The 23,323-nt window shown below is 37.7% G+C and overlaps 1 protein-coding gene across 1 annotated transcript in view; it reads right to left on the bottom strand.

The window, feature by feature from the left end:
* Positions 1-2,221: 2,221 nt before the first annotated feature.
* Positions 2,222-23,323, bottom strand: part of GRM8 (glutamate metabotropic receptor 8) — a 349,904-nt gene continuing 328,802 nt past the window's right edge. The window contains exons 9-10 of the mRNA XM_075024972.1: positions 8,333-8,579; positions 2,222-3,168 (exon numbers count right to left, since the gene is read on the bottom strand). Of these exons, the coding sequence (XP_074881073.1) occupies positions 3,119-3,168; positions 8,333-8,579 (297 nt within the window). The 3' untranslated portion in view covers positions 2,222-3,118. The remainder of the gene's footprint in view (positions 3,169-8,332; positions 8,580-23,323) is intronic.

The raw sequence follows: 23,323 nt of genomic DNA, 5'->3' as shown, positions 1-23,323 counted from the left end.
CAATACTCTGGCTCTTTCTTTGTAATAGCTTTTTTTTTTTTTTTTTAGAAGGTTGCTTTTTTATTATAATAGCTAAACTGGAGAAAAAGCCGCAGTAAGCTGAAAAAAAGACCACTCTTAACCTAATTAGAATCAATCATTCAAAAATATTTAATTCCTTCATCTGAACTGTTTGTGTTCAATGCTGATGCTGAAAAAGGTACATCAGTCTTGGTTAGAGGCTGTAGACTGCAGTCTCTTAATCAATAATCCCCAAAGTAGAGGTCAGGTGGGGTCAGAAAATTTAGGTCGCCTAACCTGGAAGTTAGGACTTGTAGAGCTGATGCACAACCTATTGCACAAATGGGACTTAGAGTCACCTGAAGACACAGTCTTGGAAGCAGAACTCACAAATCAGGTTGCTAGAAAAAAAGTCTTTGGAACTGCTACTGTACAGGAAAAAGTCTCCTAAGCTGAAGAGAACAAAGTCAGCATTTCAATTCAGAAATAAAATGTATTGTTCTTCCATAGCTCTAGAGGGATACAAGAGAAGAATGTGCTTTTGATCACAGTTACAGGAGACAGATACGCACCATTCTATGCAAATGTATAAACTGTACATAACTACTCTATAGAAGTGAAAACTGCAGACCAGTGCTGTTCTGTTGTATTTTGAAAACACCCAGTTTATTCCATAATTCATACTGTGTGCTTATTTTTCTGATGAGTTACATTAATACTAGTGACACTCATAGGCTTACTATACTCCCTGTTTCAGACAGAATGACATAGAAAATGCATAGGATAATTTGCATTCCATTTTTACCCTACTGTTCAACCAAAAAAAGTGTATATTGGTCTTGGTAGATCTCTTAAGAATATCATTTTCTTTCAACTACTGTGAAACTGGAAGATATTACTATATCATATACTAAATTTTATGTGTATATAAAATTTTTATGTGTATATGAAATGTTTTAAACACAATTCCTATGTACTGCTTTTTCAAATGCATATTGTTATGCTCATGTTATTATGTATAGACATTGAAGACAAAATATTTGAAACTTTTTTTGTTGTGCATTGAAAACTAAACTTTTCAAAGGTTTCTTTAAAAGAAACTGTGCCAAAACACTTGTTTTCAGATAAAACACATTCTCTCTTAGGAAATCCATCCTAGACATGAAAGTCTGTCTTGTTAAAACATTGATCTAATCAATTCATTTTCCCAAAAAACTTCAATTTGATGAGATATTAGCTAACAAAACAGAACTAAAAACGTTTTTATGAATTTTTTTTGCAGGTCACATTGCATTAGCTGCATTACTCACATGCTTGAAATTAAGCATATATTGGTTTATAGGTTTGGGATTGATGTGCTTGTGGCATAGCCAAAAAAGGAATTTTCACATAATATATCACACATACCAAACACACAATACCACACTATGTCAAAGCAATCATCAGTTAATAATCCAGGCATTTAAATGCTGGGAAAAACTAACTATGTTTTGTCAAATATTTTGAAAATGGAAATTCACTGTCATGCAGTTTGCTGACTGTGTTGGATTTTAAATATTGACATTGTAACAGAAAAAGATTCAGTTTCAGATACTTCAATTTTCATTCATGTAATTTAGGACCCACCACAGCTTCTTTAAGATATGTTATAAAAATATAGCTCCTTTGAGGAAAAAAGGACAAGGAGCCATCCAGGCTAATTCAGGAGAAATAACATTTAATAACCAACTGATTGTGAAGACCCATTGAGTTGACGAATGGCAAGTAGCGTATGGAGTGAAAAAGTCTTAAAGAACATCACAGGTAGAGTTACAAAGTGGAAAGTCCCTAGCTGTCTTTTTTAAACTTCTTTGGGGGGATTTATTAACATGATAGTTATCTATATGAATTTCTTTTTCTCTTTGCATAATAATTTCTAATGTACGCATAATCATTTGACATGGGAGTTAGAAGATGTGAAGATTGTAGATGGACATCTATTTCTTTGATTTTTAAGTGTTAATAAGGCAATAGTACATATATCCACTAGGTTACTGCTTTCCAAATTCTCCATTGATTTCTCTCCTGTTATTTCAAAGTCACCTTTATTGATAAGCATCTGCTACATTCCCCTGTCAGAGACAGGATACTAGGCTGAATAGACTTTCAGCTTAATCCAGTCTAGCTGTTATAAAGTCTTACAAACTGTAAGTTCCAGAAATGAAAAAGATCAAAAGTATTAGTGAAGGTTCAAAAATATAATACAATCATACAAAATAATTACCATCAGGACTCCTTCACTTTACAAACATATAAAATGCACTTACTTTCCAGGTGAGAAGTGGGAAAAAAATCCTTCCATTAGAAAATATAGTCACAAAGCTTTGAACAAATAAATTCACGCACACTGCAGAGTACACACACGCACACTCATGCAGGCATGCACGTACATACACGCACGCGTGCACACATACACACACACACATGCTTAGAGTTTACACTGCATTCTTCTGATGCCATGATTATTATTTTATTTGTACACCCACCTTTACTGCACATTCTAAACAAACAATAGACAACAGTGTAAGGACTTTTTTTCCTTAAAACTGCAACAAAACAAGTCTCAACATTTGCAAAACATTCCTTTATTATTAGAAATAAATTATTTTGTATAAAAATTAGCATGCGTTGACCACTGCATTTATTTTAGCATAACCAAGGACTTAATTCAGTCAGCCGCCACAAGAAACAAACTCTTCTTTTACGAGTTGAACAATGTAGGACAGGAAAGGAAATTGTCACAATCACAAAAAAGTACTTACAAATATAACATCAGACATGATTTATTTCAACAGCTTTTTTTTTTCACAAGCTAACATTTGTTCTCCATTTGTGATTTGCTTCCTTTTGTGAGTGAACAGTTCAGAAGCTTGACACTGTCTCTATGTTATAAAACTGGACTTTTCCTTCCCCTGTCTCTTTTTGCCTTTTGCCTCTTGTTTAATCCTTGTCCGTTAGGAGACTGACTATTGATTTGAATGTAGTCTACTGATATTTCCAAGACTGAATTCTGGTGGTGGTAAAGTCTATGTTTGTTAAGATCCCATCCTGCAGGTCTTCCAGTGAATTTCATCCCTGCTCAGTTTGCCTGATTGCTGTAACTGACATAAGTTGTCTTGGTAGAAGAGGCTGTAAATCAAAAAAACAAAAATAAACAACAACAAAAAACAAAGTTCAGGATTTTTAGAATCAAGAGAGGAGGGAAAAAAACATATTTAGCATTTGAACTCAGTGTCCAACTATCTTTCCAAGTAACATGGCCCATGTTCAAGGAATAAAGTAAGAAAGTTTAAGCATGTATACAAGCCGTGAGTAAGTTGGATCTCAAGTTCTGTGTTCCTGATGATAACTTATTTTGTTTATGACTTGGGGAAGGAGAGGTCAATAGAGAGGAACAATGATGGGTGGTTTTAGCATACCTGTAACAGAATTTCACCATGCTATTTGTCTGGTGTTATTTTAGCTGATTTCTGTATAGACCTTTTTAATTTAGAGCTTGGATTTTTCTCTCTCTTCTGCTGGTTGAAGGCAACTTTGCAGCTAGTGGTGGGTTGTCCATCTAAAAGGAGGCTTATGCTCCTTGAAAGGAGCAAAGCCTAACATGGGAAACATCTCTCCAAGTTAGCGAAACTGAGTAGCTAGTGCCTACAGCACATATTCTCTGGAGAGCCTTCAGACACAAAGCAACTGCATATAAGTAAGCCAGCAGAAATGCTCATGAGAACCTAGGCTGTATTTTAGAGCTGCCATGCTATTATGGTCTCCTTATGTTGATGGTCAGCTGATCACGTCTTCCTTTGAGCAAAGCTGATACCCCTTGTTCAGAATGAGGCAGTATGTTGAGAAAGCTAAATACCTTTACTATTGTAAAAGTAAACAACAGTGAATCTTACATGGAAGTTTGTGTCAGCTTCTAGCCCTTGAATCTTATCCCTGTGCTGTAAAAAATACGGCTCAAGTCTCCACTGTTGTGTTAATGTAGTGGTGGGAAGAGGGAAGTGGTGACATCAGGTCTCACAGGCAGCTCGCTAATTTTAAACCAGTTGGGTACATGGCAAATCAGACTGCTGGGGGACTAAGTCTCTTTTTTGTCTCTATAATACGGTCTATGCCACACTGCATAAAGAGGAATTTGGCTTCCCAAGTATGTTTTATATTCTGTCTGCTACAGACATGTCCTGTTCATGATAAGACTGCAGCTGGCAGGATGAAAATATTGTGACGGCAGAAAAATTGTCTGGTCTATAGACTCAAAGATCTTAATTCTATTCCCATACCTTCCTGCCTTCCTCTAATTTCTTTTTTCTATGTAGAATCTGGTGGGAGCTGAGATAGATAGGAAAAGGATTCTTCATGCTAACTCCTAAATCCAGCCCAACAACCCAAAGATTTGGGAAGAACAGACTACAGAAACCAAGAAATGACAGTTTCTCTCTCCTGCACCAAGGATTAAACAAAATCAAAGATCACTAAAATTGCTGCAAAATAATACTAGGTTGTATACATAACTAAGTTTGCTGCTTGCTTTTTTCTTCGTGTTTTCTTTGGGTTTCTGAGCAAATTGATTCTCATATTGCATTTGCCATTTTGTAAGACACAACCAGACCATTATAATTCACATATTACTATAATTTTTGTTCCATAAGAAAATATACATGAGTGAATAATCAAAAGGAAGCTGCAAAACATAATATTTCTTACTTCCACTTGCACAGGTAGCTCCAGTATTTTGTGTCTGCAAGAGCTAATTCATGAAAGGATTGCTTTTGGCACATTAAGCAAGTCTTTCACATAATCGATCACAGTATTTGAGCACCAACTTGAAATAGCTTTATTTGCATGTATTGGGACACTTGAAGCAAATATAGCCTCATTTACATCTTTCAGATCTTTCAGATGGGATGTACTGATCCCATCTGAACTCTCCCATGCTCCCACAGCTGGATTTCTGAGAGGATTCTATTTTTCCTTTGGCCCATAAAGTTCCTTCTGAAAATAATGCAGGACTGCTGAAATGGCACCAAGTTCCTTAGAGCATAAAAGGATTTTGTTCCCAGCTAAGAAATAACAAATAAATGCACATCTGCAAACTCTGCACACTTGGGAACAAAAGGACGGAAGGAGCAGAGCTTATTTTTTTCCCTCGCCCTGAAAATAGGCTCAGATACGTGATCAGGTTAAGCTAGCTTACCACATTACCCTGTATCAGCTGAGTTCTATGATAACTTTTCATGTGTATGTTTTTAGCCCACAGCAGTGTAACATAATCGGATTTATCACAACTCAGTAAGCTGAATTATGTGAGGACATTTGCAAGCTCAAAATACAAAAGTAAGTAGTTACTACACCTCAGCTGATTGAGAGTAACTTGTTAGTTTGCTGTAACTTCGTTGTGTATCTGACACTTAAATAGTTTTGACAGAATTAATCTAGGACTGATCAAGAAACAAAAATCATCCTATTGAGTTCTGAGTGTTGTTACTTTAAAAAATGATAGCACAGGAAGCTAGTGTAGATAGTAGTTTGAAATGTATTAAATCTAATCTCATCTCCAAACAGTGGTTTTTTATTCAATAAATATTGCAAGTGTCTTTATAGTTCACTGTAATAAGCCTACAATTCCTGTTTGGGGATCTGAAAGCTTCAGCAGCTGGTGTCCTGCTCTTTAAGACTGTTAGCATTTCATAGTAATAACATGAACCACATTTGGCAAGCATAGATGGCCAGAAAAAGTAGCAGACTTGGCTCAAAATATTTCTGGGAATGAACACTCTTTTCTAGTTCCAGTTACTACATTGCTTTTGGAATGAAACAAAAAAGAAGAAGAATAAAATAAAGAGGATCTAAAGCAATTTAGAATTATTGTTGTGATGTGACCTATATGCATTTAAAGTACTTGTCATTGTTATGCCTCCTTTAATTGTATCTGGATTTTTTTTTTCATCCTGTTTCCCAGATAGAATTTGTTTTCCACTGAATATGAATGTATTTCCACAAAAAAACATGACTGTGTTCATATGGGGGACAACAGGGTCTGTTACATGGAACAGGACAAACCAAACAGAGCAGAGTTGTCTCTGGATGGGAAGCAAAAGAAATTACCTGACTTTCTTATCTTATTTCTTACCTAGTTATAAGCACTGTTATCGCTACCCATATTTGTGCTTGCAAAATGGTGGGAAACACTTACTAACCACTTCTGGTATTCTTGGAATAGCCTGATTGTTTGTCATCAGCTTCATATACTATCGCTGAAAAGAAAGATCTACTTCACATTGAGTCAGTGCAAGAAGAAATTTTGCACTGTTGAGAAGTCATTACTATTGACCTAATGAAAAGGACTTATGTGCACTGATAATTCACAAGAACCTCCAAAAGTTTTGACAAGAACTATTTTGGCAGAAAAGAGGGAAGCTGATCAAATCCAAATGGTACAGAACAATTCCGGGCAAGAGAGAAATTCATCTTGAGGCCAAGAGCTCAATTACATAGGGACAGCTCTCTGGAGTGCAGGTGACTTGACTGAATTTTTGCCTATGAAGCATTATGCTGCCTAAATCAAAGCCTAGTCAGGATATACTCCTAGTGAGCTGGGAATTATATACATGTGCTACTGTTAAAATCATGTTTAGAGTACAGTAAATAAGCATTACCCTGCATACATCACACTACTGGAGAAGCAGACTTGCTTCCAACAGTAGCTGTTTCCATGAATTATGCATAATCATAGTTTAAGTAATACCAGACACAGCATTTCTTAATTAGGTGCAGTAGATAAACATCAGATACCCAAGACTTTATTATTAACAGTCTTTCTTTTCCTACTGTGGAATTCCTCCTTGGATCTTTCCTCAGAAGTTTATAATTTTGCAAACTCAGCAAAATCTACCTCTCTTTCCCTTCTGAATTTTCTTTTGGTGACTTCTGAAAATTTGATAAATTATTGAGTTCTTCATATTCCCATGCTATTATTTGATCCAAAAGGAATGCCATTGCCTTCCTCCTTTCGTCCTTTGTTATATGTCATAATCTGAAGCTGTATAAACCCATAGCTCAGTCTAGCAGATTATACATTTTGAAGGGTCATGAGTTTTTCAAGTGAATTGGTTTGTACTCAGTATCTTCCATGCATCAGCAACTATATTATGGTAAACTTACAGACTACTTTAATATAGTCTTCAATTTGACAAACTCTGATTGAATTCAGTGGGGGGTTGCATTTTTCTGAAATTAGTACAATATTTTTCTGCAAACTTGGTACTGATTTGTCTGAATGTGGTCAAGCAAAATAGTACTATTGAATCTCTTGTCAACATCATTAAAAAGTAATAAAAATTTAAAAAAACCCCACTCATTTGCAGTAAAATGACTGAAAAAATTGTCTTTAACTGTAACAGCTGCTGTCCATCCCATGTGACCTCTACCTCCTCAACAGAAACCAATTCTCCATGACTACTAAGCTCTAGGGTAAAGTTACTGGCTCTACTCATATCTGATTATTATTATTGTGAAGTCCAGTTTATAAGACTGTATGCCATGTGGTGGAATGGAAGGTATAACCTCTGTTTTCTTCTATACCAGAGCAATTTAGAGATGTGGCAAGGTTCAGGAACTTTTCTGACATGGGAAAGAACTTTTTCCCGTTACTAACCCACGATGTATCAGAACATGTAATGATTAAGCTGTATACGAGTTACCACAATTTTGTACCAAGATGAGTAAGACCACAACCAAAAATCTGGATGGGAAATGTTATTCTGGGAAGCGTTAGTACTCATGAGTTGTGATAAATGAACAAGTCAACAAATATTAAGTTAAGGTGGAAAGGTAAAAAGCATTATTTTCACTTCCGTATCTAACTGCAAAATAAAAACAAAGTTAACTGTTTTCATTATATTTTTTTTCAACAGCCTTTGAGTTTTGAATATACAATGATGACCATAAATACACCTCATGAACTGTCAGGACAGACCATGACTGGCACAGCAATGCACAACACATCAAATTAGCACTAGCTAAAACAGATCATTTAAAAAAGATGTGGCTTTCCAAAATCTGCTTGTGCATTTATTTCTTTTTTTTACTAGCTTCCTGTGAAAAACAATTTGTTTGAAACAACTCTAGGCATTCCTGCATTCAGCAGTACATGAATTCTGACACATCTCTGGATTCATGCAGAACAAGTAAGAAAAAGAATAAAGTTTATTATTAAAAGAAAGTGCATTCTTGTGAACGTACATCTATTAGGAAGTGCTGCCACTCTTGACCATGGGAAAGTCTACAGATGACTTACTGTTGGTTTCAAGACTTTCACACAGTTCAGTTTTGACCTCGCCATTTGGTCTGTCATTTCCTTTTTGGGTCAGTTTGCTTTGCATTGTGGCAGCTGTCACTACAGCCTTGAAGCTCCGCTTCCGTTTTTGAACATTCTGCTCTGGATGAAAAATGATAATATAAACCTTGGGCATGTAGAGCATGCCCAGAGACACAGAAGCACTTAAACTCATGGAGACAGTAAGTGTTGTTGTCTGGATGTACATCTGGGGAAGGAAAGAAACAACATAAAAAATCATTGTTATATTGATTTAATATAAGAAGGAAAATAAAGTATTTAACTCAAAAATACTAGGTGGAAAGGGAACCAATAACACTCTTCCTTTTCTGTACATATATCAGAAGGACCCTTGACTTTGGTTGCCTTTAATTATAGACAAGTATGGCTATTTCATGTTGGTTTTTTAACATTAAGAGTAGGCGGTAGAAACAACATAATATTTATTAAACTTCATTCTCACAGAAGTAATCAAGATGCTGTAGCAACCACATTTCCAGAAAAGAAACAAATATGTCTGTACAGTAAAAGAGGAGTGACAATAGGGTTAGCCTTTAATACACAGAAACCTCTACAACAATATGCCAGGTGGTGATTCAGTAGTGTGTGCAGCATGGCTCAAGTGGCAGCAGGCATAATGCAGAATCTAATGAAAACTTTGATATACTCTTTGAGTTTCAAGCTTGGGAAAAAACAAATAGTTTCTCTGTAGTGAAGCATGAATATTTTTGAGTTTGTTGGGTTTGGGGTTTTTTTTTGTTTTTAACTTTTCCACCTTACTGTTGAATTCTAGTCCCGATGCTCTCTTGGCACACAATAAACATATTAATATGTCACAGTCCTAACTAAGAAATCAGAAAATTGGGGAAACATGAAATCAGATCACAGAGGACTCAGTTCCCTATAGATACAAAGGAAAAATCTGACATTCCTGAGTGAGTCCGGCTATTGTTATCACCTACAAAAAGAAAGCAACTATGGTCTTCCATAGACCCATAAAAGAAAATTACGATGATAACTCCATAAGGACAGCAGAGAGAAGTTTCTATTTGGAGAAGTATTCAGATAGTGTATCAGAAATAGTAACTATAGTTCTGCTCAATATTTATTTTTTCTTAGGAAGTTATATTTTATTAGACAATTTTACTTTACAGTTGTGTGTGGTTTCCTAAACTAAGTAGGAAATCTCTCAGTAATCATGTTGTAATACTGAAAAAGATACTGCAGTAAAACCTGCTTACTGCCTTGGCAGAGGATTCACTGACAGTGTTGTCAGGCATGATTTTAAGCACTGGCCAATACTATCGCATTAACCTGGAGATAAGGTAGTAAGTCTGTCTGCAATGTCAGCTTCAGATCATCTGTTTTTATTAAGTGCCCTTGGGTAACTTGGCCCTTGGCAGAAAAGTAGAGATATAATAAGCTGGTGTGCAGTCACTATTATAGTTGAACGTTTTTTAATGTTTTTCAGCTTACAAAGTTTTTCCATTAGATACTTTCTCCTTCGAGATCACAAATGAACTGTGCTCTCATTTAAAACAATGCTAGGTGAGAAATGTGACAGATGTATTTTGGAAGAGTGGAGTCTTGCTCCGAACCACCTTGCAAAGTACCTGTATAATTGTACAGAAAACTGCCAAATATTACCATAAAATGAGGGATACCCCGATTTACTCTTTAAGAAAAGACTGACAATGCTTCAAAATTTGTAAGAAGCTGAACCTCCTTTTAGGGACAGCACCATCAGGCTTGTCTTCCTATTGTGCTGAGGAAAGTTATTGGAGCAACACCTTCCTTCATTTCACTAATACATCAAGACAATACATCAGGAAATATACACAATACAGTCTTTTCTTACACCAGTGAAATAATTCCATGCCTTTCAATCTCCAAAATGACTGGTGTGCCTGAAAGCAGAGCTTGGCATACATTGTGCATGAACACTTCTAATAAAAACCTCACATGGTTACATTAATAAGCAGTTTTTTCAGACTTCTGTGGAAGGACCTCTGTGCAGATACACATTCACATGCAAACAGTACCAATGATATATCCATTTCACTCTGAACCAAATTGGCTGATCTCCAATTAAACTGGTACAGCAGTGGCTTTTAGGGTTAAGCATTGCATTAAGTGGTGTCCAAAAGCAAAAATATTTTGGTTCCTAAGGATGCATATATTTCCTAATGGGATTTTCAAAACTGAAATCAATGCAAGTAATATCTTTAACAAATTGTATTGCATACAAAAATTCCATTAAACATAAAAAATCCTTTTTTGAAGCCTTACCATTTTTTCAAATCCAACTCATGGCAGTTAAGTGGCTAGCTGAGCCTCACCCACGTAATCTGTAACAATGCCTGGCATTTAAATATGCATTTTTTAAGTCCTTATCAAGTATCCAAGCTGTAAGGCTCATCTTCCTCTCATGGTTCAGTATAAGAGTTAGGTGATAAAAAAGGATAAAGAACCTCTGGATGTTACAGGGTAAAATACATACATTCATGTAATAGTACCAGTCATATTAGCAACAAATATGTGCATTATGGTAGATCTCAATGACTTTTTTGTGATAAGAAGTCCCACAGTGCCAAGCTCTTATGAATACTAAAGAGAAACAGTGTCTGCCTGAAGGTTTACATTCAAGTAAGTTCCATAAGTGAATCAAGTCTAAATCTGATCATGCATTCACTGAAATAATAAAAACCCACGGATTTCAATGCACTCAGTGCAGGTATTTTGCATGAGCTATATCATCAGATCTAATGTATTTTCTGTGGATTTAATTGAAATGACCAGCACAACAGTCTATTTAACATCCAAATCACAGATAGTTTCACGTTGCAGATTACAGTTCATATGCAGTAGGATTTATTTCCAATGATTGCTGTGGTTTTGAACCAGCTACTATAATTACTGAAACAGTAAAACTAGAGTTGGGAATTTTCTGATGGAACAGTTTTCAAATAGCAAGTATAGTCTTTAGAGAGCTTTGGTCTCAGGGATCCTGTTTTGCATGGATCACCCTTACTCTTTTCTCTTTAATGAAGCTAATGAAAAAGAAGGGCTTCAAGAAACTTGCTAGACCTTGAGAGGAAGGCTTTGAACATATACTTACATGTACACATTGTGTGTGGTGTGTACATCAGTCTGACTCCATTTGCTAATGCAATTGCATACTCAGCTGGAGACTAGTTGTCAATGACAGTATGGGTCTGATTCCTTTCCCTATCAGAATCATAGAATCATAGAATAGTTTGGGTTGGAAGGGACCTTTAAAGGTTATCTAGTCCAAGCCCCCTGCAGTAAGCAGGGACATCTTCAACTAGATCAGGTTGCCCTGTCCAACCTGACCTTGAATGTTTCCAGGGATGGGGCATCTACCACAACTCCTCTGGGCAACTTGTTCCAGTGTTTCACCACCCCCATCATAAAAAATGTCTTCCTTATATCTAGTCTGAATCTACCCTCTTTTACATTACCCCTTGCCCTATCGCAACAGGCCCTACTTCTTTTTAAATGGTCTTTTGCAGGCTGAGAGTCTGTTTATAGGACAGGAACATCCCCTGCATCTAATCCTTCCCATCTTTGGAATCCCCCTTCTTGCAGCCTGATGAAGCACAAGTCTAGCAAACAGGATGCCACACACTTGGTTTGACTTTTGTCTGTCTCTTATCTTGTTTTATCCCTGACAAGAGGACAATGAGGTTTTATGGCTGTGCATTCTGGGTACTTTTATTATTCTGGGAACATAACTACCTGTAACTTTTACAGAATTAGCTGCTCTAAAAATCAAGGAGTAACAAAAGTAGTTCAGTTTAATAAGATATGAGGTCTGAATAATTTTTCATGTGTCTCACAGTGGTAGCTCGCTCTAAGTTACAGGAGAATAAAGGTCCCTTTCTCACAATGCTTCATAGTTACACAGAAATGAATTTCAGCATTCCTCACACTAAAGTCCCTTCTGAACTACAAACTTTTTGTCCAATAATGCCTTTCACAGATGTAACAAAGACTGCTGTATCTATTCTCCTTGTTCTTGACAGTCAGAAGATATAAGACAGAAAAGTAAAATCATGGTAGCACATGAAAAAAAAAATCTTTATACTATGGGAAAAACTTGAGACCTAAATACCTTCCTGTCTGCATCCCCCACCCCAACCCCACACCAGAACTGATACAGGACTTCTTATATACCGTTTTCCACCTCCACAATTGACAAAGAGTCCCTCACAACAGACTGTGTCTCATGTAAATGATCTAGACCCCCACTCAGACACATGATCTGTCTATCTCATAAATGACCTAGACCCTTTCCTCATCAGAAGGATCCTACAAGCTTGGTAATATAGCCTCTGACTGCCTCAGCGGCTAAATAGATAATGGCTGTGTGGATATTTAGGGATTTTCTATCTTCTACCGTTGATTCTAGGACTACATATCTCCTTCTTTCTACTTTGAAACTTAAAATATGACACAGGAAATACTGGAGCACCAAAAAAGGCTATTTTATAAAAACACAGATACTCTGATGGTTTCTTCAATTTGGAAGTACTTGAAAATGAATTGCCTCCTTAGTAACCTGAAAAATTTCTATGCATCAAAGCAGGTGTGTGCACCGAATTGTCCCAGTGCAGGTAGCTGAATGACTACCTCTCAGCTAGGCTTCACTGCTTAGAATTGAAATATCCTCCAAGTCTCCAGTAGTCCCCCATCAGTTTGGTGCTTGCAGAGGCAATGATGTCATGCACACGGCATGCCTTGAGTTCAACACAAAGCAACCATTTCCATTAGAGAAAAAAAAATAGTGGTACTGTCACAACTTTTGTCCAGGTTGCTTCCTTGGTTTGAGTCCTCCCCTACTTTGACACATAAGATTATATTCAGGGTCTCTCCAGAACTGCTAGTTTTCTCAGGCTATTTGTTTTTCTTTTCTGCTCAGTTGTAATAGGTCAAATAGAGGGTACCTCCCACGCAGCCTGTTCCCTAATCTGGTTTTAATAGTATATCCTGGATAGGTGGGAGATATGGCTATTGTAATTTCTTGAATGAATTGGATCTAAGTTTTCCACTTCGGTGCAAGTTCTCTAACTGCTAGCAGTTGTAACACAGAAGATGAACAAGTCCAGCAGTCAGAGAAGTGCTAAACCACAGAGGGAATTCTTGGTACATCTCAAGCTGTCAGGGTGCCTAGTGTAGATCCATCTCCACTACTTGCACTCCAAAGAGAAGTGGATGTTTAAAAAGACGCAGCTGGTCTAATGTCTCTTAATGGCTAATTCTATACAATTTGCCCTTTAGAAGTGCCTTTCTCCACAGGCTAAAGAAACAACCTCGGTATCAAACACTGGAGTATAAACCATCCCGCTGAGACAGATATACCCAGATAGGCACTCCTGAACATGTCCCACAATGCCAGTAACAGAGCAGAAGATTGAATTATGATTTAATTTTTCCCTTATCCTTGTTACCAAATACTTTATGTCTCTTATGTGAATCTTCTCAGCTCCTTCAGCCAGCTTCATTTTTTAAGGCCAGAACTGCAGCAAACTTCATTTCCCACGGGGGTTTTTTGCTCTCATTCCCTTTCCCCTCTCTTGCCTTCACTCCCAGCTGTTGAAAGCCTTTACCAGATCATTTATTAACAGAAGATAAATTATAATGTCATAAATAAAGATACATGCCATCTATCAAGGCATCCCACAGATTGGAAAAGACAGCAAAATGGTCCCTCTCCGTTTGTGGTGGAGAGAGCACGACTCTTTTTAGTTTCAGAAAAACAGTGAAAACATTCCTAGCCATCCTCACTCTGCTGCCATAATCTAGAAGGCTTAGAAAGACAGTCCCTTTCTTCTTTTAAAGTCATGCATAAGGTGCCAATAACTAACAAAAGGATTCATGCTTCTCTGCAGAACCTCCATCCCCATCAGCTTACACCTACAGATTTTTATTGCTTTCAGTGCACAACATACTTTTCTGTCTGGACCTGTGGGAAGAAAATTCATCTTTTCTTGAAGAAAAACATTACAGGTGCAAGTCAGTCATTGTTTTGCTCGTATAACAAGATTATTAAACTTCATAGAATGAGTCATCTTCAAACATTTGTTCAGTTAGAAAACATAGGAAACTACTTAACATATATCTTTTTTAACCTTTTAAAAACATTCCTTACCAAACTACCAATTAAAATGAGGCTTTGAGAGAGAACGTCAAGCCTTCTCACAAACATGAAAGTACAACATTCATTCGGTTGTCTCAAGCAGTAAACGTACGCTGTAATTCTGTACATTGCAGAGAAAACTGAGAAAACAAATCCTCTATTTTTATCTGTACATTTCAGTTGCTTTCAGAAACTTTAAGAGAAAGGAAAGATCTAATAACTGATTTCAAATTAAATGTGTGCCAGCTTTAAAAAGTATGAACTTTCATTAAAGCTTGGATGCGAGAGGAGCTATAAAGGTTGTAGCCTCAGTGGAACACGTATATACCTGCATTTCAGAAACAGAATTATGGTAATGATTTCACTGTTCAGATTTTCCACTTAAGCCTAATTTTGACCTTTCCTGCAATATTATAAGTATTCCCTTTCTACCCATAAATTATTTTATGCAAAGAAAGGAATGGTTTTACTATGTCTTTTTTCAGCATTGTATTTATTATTTTAAGGCAAGTAGATACAGAGAACTCAAGAGTTGTCAACTGCTCATTGGAAATGATATGTTCCACAACTGCACATTGCAAAGTTTGCATTGCATAGTTCTCCCTCCAAAGTGTTATTTCACCACATGCCTAAAACTAACCTTAGTTCATCCAAACATTTTCCAGTGACTTCTCATTTCATACCTGATTTTACCACAGAGGTAGAGTAGGACAGCTGTATCCCAAACAAACACAACTCCTGAAACTCCCTGGTAATGGAAATTTTAAGACATTCACTTCACCAAGCTTTGCTAATCTGTCCTGTCATTTGGGAGCAACTTCTCCTTGGACCAGTAATGGCTGTCCAACTCTGTGTACTTCTTCATTTCAGGCACATCTCTTTCCTAACAAGACACGATTCCTTTGTCACACAGAGGGTATCAGGATACCATTGTAAAGTATCAAATAAAAACAGGAATAGTTGATCTCTAGGGCTGGGGAACAACTAATATAAATATAATACTCTACCACTGTGTCTATATGGTAGACAATGAAACAATGTGATGGTATAGGCCTGGGCACCAGGACTTTACTGCCTGCATTGTTAAACTGTAAGACCATTCCTGGCATGCGTGGGCCTGGGCCTGGACCAACTCACACTGTCCCAAACCCTTCCCAGGAGTTTGTCCACAGTTTGGGATGACTCTCACTATGTAATGTTGATATACCCACACTGTTCTTGCTGAGAGATTAAGAGATTTTAATATTAAAAACCTAGCGAGACTATGACAACTGGCTTCATGGCCTGTGAATATTCTTGACAATGCATAGTTACTATTTTAGATAGAGTCTAAGAGGACAACGCAGGAGACATCCATGCAGACCAGGGGATGAACTGATTGAGAGCAGACCTGCAGAGAAGGAGTTGGGGATACCAGTGGATGAAAAATTGGACATGAGCCAGCAATGTGTGCCTGCAGCCCAGAAAGCCAATCACATCCCGGGCTGCATCAAAACAAGTGTGACAAGCAGTTCGAGGGAGGAGATTCTCCCCCTCTACTCCGCTCTGGTGAGACCCCACTGCAGTACTGCGTTCAGCTCTGGGGTCCTCGGTACAAGAAAGACATGGACCTGTTGGAGTGAGTCCAGAGGAGCGCCACGAAGATGATCAGAGGGCTGCAACACCTCCCCTATGGAGACAGACTGAAAGAGTTGGGATTATTCAACCTGGAGAAGAAAAGGCTCCAGGGAGACCCTATTGAGACCTCTCAATACATAAAGGGGGCTTATAAGAGAGATGAGAGGCTTTTTACCGAGGCCCATAGTGACAGGACAAGGGGCAACAGTTTTAAACTGAAAGTGGTAGATTTAGATTGGATGTAAGGAAGAAAGTTTTTACAGTGGGGGTGGTGAGGCACTGGAACAGGTTGCCCACAGAAGCTGTGGATGCCCCATGACTGGAAGTGTTCAAGGCAAAACTGGATGGGGCTTTGAGCAACCTGGTCTAGTGGAAGGTGTCTCTGCCCATGGCAGGGGGGGTTGGAAATAGATGACCTTTAAAGGTTCCTTTCAACCCAAACCATTATTCTATGATTCTATGATTCATAGCAACGTGGTACATTCTCAACATGGTAGACATTAATGCCAGTTGTAATTTCTATTGGCAAATATCACCTCTAACCATAAAATTCTAGAAAGTTGGCCTTTTTTGGTTGTTTAAACTCCTTGGGTTTGTTCCTTTCTCTTCCATTTGTTTATTTCAGTGTACAAGTTTCAGATGCACTAGGTTTTCTGTAATTGCTACATTTGAAAAAGCTTTCTGTTGATGTGTAACCCCTGTAGACCTAATCTGTGGTTTTAGAGGTAACATCATAGAACACTGACATCAGAAATTATGCTGGTTTGTGGCAAAAGATGGAGAAGATTAGACTGAAAGAAGTCTTGCATCATCAAATATGCCATTCATTGGGAATGAGCAATGTTTTTTAAGGAAAAAAAATGTTCAGCTTTACTTCATCTGCAACAGTTATTACAATGTTTTATTAAGAACAGTAACAAACTAAATTCTGCTTCTTTACTGTGGTCCATTCTCAGGACATACATCTCATAGAAAATGCTAGCACTGACTTGCAGACCTTCAAAATAATTTAAAATATCATTAGGTAATTTGATTCTTTTTTCTTCTCATGTTAGGTTAGATATCCCACTATCATACAGCTTACATTTACCACAGCACACAATTTATTGCAGTATTATGGTTTTTCAAGGGCCATGTGATCCATTCATCTCATCAACCTTACTATAAATAGAGCCACAGTAGTCAGTCACTGACCAAAGACCAATCTCTACTATGTTGTAATGTGTATGTCAGTCCTGATATTCAGGAGTACTGAACTCCAAAAGCTCAGGTAGAAAGTAGATACTCACAATTTGTAACACTAAGCTAAGAAATCTCCAAATACCAGTAAATAAAAGTCAATATTAAATAACCATATTGGAAAAAGTCTGTGCTGCATGAAAAAAATGAGGAAGGAGATTATTTAAAAGTAGTTATTATGTTATACATTAATTGAATCTTCAACATAATGTAGAAGTAGGATTTTTATGGTATATTGTGTTACACTTAAGATCTTCTTATGGGCAAAATGCCAAGCAAAGAATTTATTGTTAGTCTAATTAAAATCTGAACAGCCTAATCAAAACTATGGCAAATATTAATACATTTACAATGATACTAGCTTTTACTGTTCAAATTACTTCATTATTACAGGAAAATCGCATTAATAATGTAGCTAATGTGTTATACATGAACTTTAGAGTATCAGTCCCTTTTCTCCAGTGATACACAACCTGTCCATGCTCCTCTGGTTCCTAAGCCCTCCACAAGAAGAATAGAGGGAAGGGGAGGTTATGTTGAGTTGTCAGCATCCCAGTTCCTTCACCAGGAGAAGGTGCATGATGTTGATGGCCAGTGTTCCATCCCCTTAGTGTTGGGTCCAGCTGAGGTTACTTTTACACATTTTCTAACACTGTGTGCTTATTTGCTCTTTTTAAAAATGAGTTCCCAACTACAATCAGTCTATCTCCACCCATTAACTGCTTATTAATTGAAATTAAGTCCCAGTTACTTTGTTACTGAGTGGATTCACAGGTTTGCTAGATCTTTACCATATCCAGTATTCAGAGAGCTAAGCTGAAACAAATTAGGCAGTAGTCTCCTGACTGCTGGACAATTGTTATCACAACTAACAAAAGCTCAGGATACAAGCCAAAATATATCCTGAAAGCCCACATTGACAAGTCGATACAAAGCCTGTAGCCTTTTCCTAGTAACAAAAGATCATATTTATTGGACTACAGCTGGATACTCTGTACAACAGTGAATTTCAACAATATTTCCAATTCTATTTAATAAAAAAATATTCCTTTATTATAAGATTTCCAAAGATTTTCTACCAGAGTTGTAGTCCAGCCTTAAAATCACTTTCATACTCCTTTCAAATACTTAGAAAATTAAAACTATCTTTGGTCAAATGCATTCTGATTTGCACAACTTGGATCCAATCATCTAGATAAGATGCAGCACATTTTAAAGAATAATTTTATTTTTGCACTTGTATAATTTTTAGCAAAATTTATTTTATAAAAATTGTTTATTATTAATTCAGTCTTCAGGTATCTACTTTGAATGCAGATTGTATTTACCCTGAGGCTATATCAACTAGCAAATGTGACAGGTGGACAACTATTCAAAATAAATTCATGTAGATTGGTGCATCTTCGATTATAATCCATTTGAAAATATGGGAGCTAACATTTTGGAACACTTAAAACTCAAGAAGCCACTTGGCAACCCCAAAATTGTCACTTTCATACTCATAATTGTCTAGTGATGAAAAAGGGAAAGAAAGCAAGCTGCCTTATAAAGAATAAGGAAAGATGTTACCAGGAAAACAAAAAAAGTATGGTTTAGATTTAATTCATACTCCAGGTTTAAAAAAAAAACAACTAAATGGTTTGCTATAATACAGGAAGACCATTGTTGTTGACTGACACCTTCTTATAACTAGAATATATTGCTGAGTAGAAAGCAGTATTTTTCTTGTCCAGATTTGAAATTTATAGAGTATTACAATCCTGCCTTTTTAAAATGACCAATACTGACTGAAGATCTATTTCCTATATTCACAAAACATAGAAAAAGTTAAACCTTAATTGCTAGTTTATTATGCTATTATCTGCATTTTAGTTTCTGTTTCCTGAAGTCTTTTAAATATGCATTATACCTGAGCTAAAGAGAAAATTGTGCTCTAGAAATACTGTAAAACAATCTCTGACTCTAATAATTAACTTGCTACTAGGTTTAGTTTTAAAATGTGTTTGTTTATTTAGTGCATATGGCTTAAGTGTCAGAGTTCAAGTACCTGATAGAGACAAATATTAAGTGAAGTACACTTGTTCAGAAGATAATTTTGTTTAGCATCTTCAAGCAGGGCATAATTAAGTTACTCTGTCATACAAAATGATGGAGGCTTAAGTAAGTAACAGCTGGTTACCCCAATGGCTGTACAACTGCAGGGCAGCCTTTGGCAGGAAAAGCTGTGCAAACACAACCAATACATTATGCTAATGGGACCAATGTAATGAGCAAGGAAGCAGCTAAAATGGAATGACAAAAAGAAAAACAAACAATCAAACAAGTCCCTTCAGCCCTTAGCACGTATTTCAGTTGCGATTTATGAACAGAAATCTTACAATGGCTGTACTTGGGTACTAGCCTTATCTGGAAATGTTTACTGAATCCATTCCTTATGTCAGAATAAGTTTAATGACAGCAGGATAAACCCACTGGTGGTTGCTCTCTTGACTTCAATGAATTTACACTGAATTGCTCCAAGTGGTGAATTGACCAAAACATATAAAATAATAAAAATATTTTCTCATTAATTTTCTCTCTGATCGTTCAGAAAAAGAAATTAACTAAACTCCAGTATAAGTGGCCAAAATTAGACTTTAAAATATGTACATTATAAAAGTATTCCTCCCCCCCCCCCCCCCCCCCCGTTACTACTAATCTCTAAAGGTTTCACTTGAGTGTTTACTTGCCTTGGTGTCACTCTGATTCTTTTTGTTCTATAATTCATTAGGACACTGCTCCAGTAGAGTTTTTCTGTCAGATTTCATTCATTGCAGAAGGCCATTGTGAATTCCTTACCTAGCTCTGGAGCAGGACAAAACCCCCACTAACCTGAAATGGACAGTAGACCCAGGCGCCAGGGTCTCCTAGCTGCAGTGCAGAGGTTATGTTGTACGCTACACACAATACGGTCTGCGCTGCATCTAACCCACACCCTTTCAAAGTCCACTCCAAAAGGACTTTCAAAATAGGACTTTTCAAAAATAAGACTTTTGAAAAAGCCTATACTGCTTCATAATCTAGGCCAACAATCATAATCTAGATTACCCAAAACAGAAGCAGAGGACAGGGATTTCCAGGGTTGGAGACAACAACCTGGAAAAGTTCAAGGACAGAGTGAAAGGGGGGAGAAGAAACACCTCAAGAGCAGTTAGCTTATAAACTGCTGGAGGCAGTAGGAATACAGAGACGAGTCTCTAACATACATTTTCCCTTCTATTTTTCATATGTACGTATAATCCACACTACTGCTGAAATGCTGGTGACCCACCAATCACACTGTGCTGGTTTTCGCTGGGATGCAGTTAATTTTATTCCTAGCAGCTAGTATGGGGCCGTGTTTTGGATTTGTGCTGAAAACAGTGTTGATAACACAGGGATGTTTTCGTTACTGCTGAGCAGTGCTTACCCAGACCCAAGGGCTGTTCTGCTTCTCCCCCCACCCCACCAGCAGGAGGCTGGGGGGGGCACAAGGAGTTGGGGGGGACACAGCCGGGACAGCTGACCCCAACTGACCCAAGGGGTATCCCAGCCCATAGGACGTCATGCTCAGCATGTAAAGCTGGGGGAAGAAGAAGGAAGGGGAGACGTTGGGAGTGATGGCATTTGTCTTCCCAAGTCACCGTTAGGCGTGCTGGAGCCCTGCTGTCCTGGAGATGGCTGAACACCTGCCTGCCCGTGGGCAGTGGGGAATGAATTCTTTGGTTTGCTTTGCTTGCATGTGCAGCTTTTGCATTACCTATTAAACTGCCTTTATCTCAGCCCACGAATTTTCTCACTTTTACTGTTCTGATTCACTTCCCCATCCCACTGTGAGAGAGGTCAGTGAGCGGCTGCGTGGGGCTTGGTTGCTGGCTGGGGTTAAACCACGACACACACACAAAGGAATCTGGTGCATAGTGAAATTGATCATCTTAGACAAAAGTCTAATATAAACAGTAACAAAATAAAAAACCTTAAGCAATATATTCACACTATCTATATTAGGACGTGCACAAACACAGAACACAGAGCAACTGTCCCTACTCCACAGACTATTATCTAATTTTACATAAGGAGTGTCAAAAATATGTCAAATAGCAGAAGACACTGATTCAATAGAAACTACGAGAATACCAGCAATTTAGCAAACAGAACTTTGCTTTGGGACATTTCATGTCCCTCTGTGATGGCACATGATTGCTGTATAAACCTGGCCAGATTCATTTATGCTGGCTACCAACAGTGTTTTTATTGGTTTCTAGTTAAGTGACTTTGCATGCTCTGAATTTCACTGTGGCAGTCTTTCTCTGGGCTCAGATTAATGCACATATGCAAAATCTCAGCTCTTTTACCTCAGTGTCTGTGCACCTATCATCTCAAGTGACCTGAGCACACCAATTCAGAAGAGAAAGGGAAGAACTAGCACCTCTTTTAGGCTATGCAAATGCTTATCTAGTTTCTATAAGCATTGTTATTATGGGCTCCCTATGTTCTTCCTAGAGAGCAGAACTGGTAAAAACTCACCATTATTTCACATCTGTCTAGCTGCAGATTTACCAAGGGGAAAAAAAGTATGTCAGGGCAAACATATCTTCATTTCTCCCACTGAATTACCACAATAGCATAGCCTTGTGAAGTGTCATGACTTTAGTTCTCCCTTTTGCCTCCCTATGATCCATGTTTTGACACATTCTCATTACAATGCCAGTATCGTCTTGCTCAACGGCTCCATCTATCAGATACAGCAGATCTTTACACCCAGCAAGCAGTTGAATCTATCAAATCAGGGTCATGCAAGGAAAGACAGGCAGGGGCATATTCTTAACTTGAAGGAAGTTCTGCACCAGGGCATCTGTTTAGTGCCACAGGACTAGTGCCAACCCCCCCCCACAGTTGTTCCTGCAGGCACAAGTAGGACTGTCTTATGACCCCATAGGCATCCTGTGCTATGTACAACACCCTGCCATGTGACAAAGCACTTTATCAACTGTATAATTTCAGGCTAACCATACTTCTTTTCAAGCCCAATCCTGCCAGTCCGCTACATGGTTCAATCCAGCCGTACATACTGTGACCCAGATTGCCTTGTTTCTTTTGGATGCGTGTGTCCTTATTTTACATATAAGGTCATATGACGGCATGGAGTCCTGATGCTTCATCATTTGAACCAATATCTGTTTAGGATCCTACAGCTCCCCTCTGAAGTGCATGCCTGCATTTCCTTTGTATGGAAACTTTCCTGGGTGATGGAAGAAATGGAAAAAATGCAATCTCAAAGACATGGGCAGAAAATGCATGACTTGGCACTTGTCAGGGGTCCAGGTACCTGGATAGGTAGCATATCCCAATGCTTCTCAACCTCCAGGACAATGACATCAATTTGATTACCAAGGTGTTTACTTACACCAGAATTCAGCAAGAAAACCACAGACTGGTTTTAACGTGGCTTAGCTAACTATTACCCAAACTTTTAATTTGTATTTGAAGTTTCTCTATAACCTAGAGAATATTCTTGGTTTCTTCAGCAGGTAACTACATATTTATGGCATAGACCTGACACAAACACTATTTTTATGTGAGAACCTGGATAAGCTTTAAATTTCTTCTTTGTCTACCTGAAGGATTCATATGGTACTGCAGGATTTTGCTGACTCCCACAGAAATGTGCAGTAGGAAGGTAACTTAGAGGACCATCTCTGAGGTATCTCAGGAGGGCATCTCAGAAGGGCAACAAGGTAGAGCAGTGATGACATATGTACCTCCCTTTCCAATCCCTCCCACGCATACATACAAACTCTCCTTCTACCTTTCACCTTTCATTTGCTCTTTCTGTGTTCACGGTGAATCTTACTATGAACTATTCTGCCACATTATTTTTTTTTTTTTTTTTTAATTCAACTGCAACCCTCTCTGGT

Source organism: Buteo buteo, chromosome 4, assembly GCF_964188355.1.
Source record: "Buteo buteo chromosome 4, bButBut1.hap1.1, whole genome shotgun sequence".
Lineage (NCBI taxonomy): Eukaryota > Metazoa > Chordata > Aves > Accipitriformes > Accipitridae > Buteo > Buteo buteo.
Note: the sequence above shows the minus strand (reverse complement) of the source record. Positions and strands in the feature narration are given on the sequence as shown.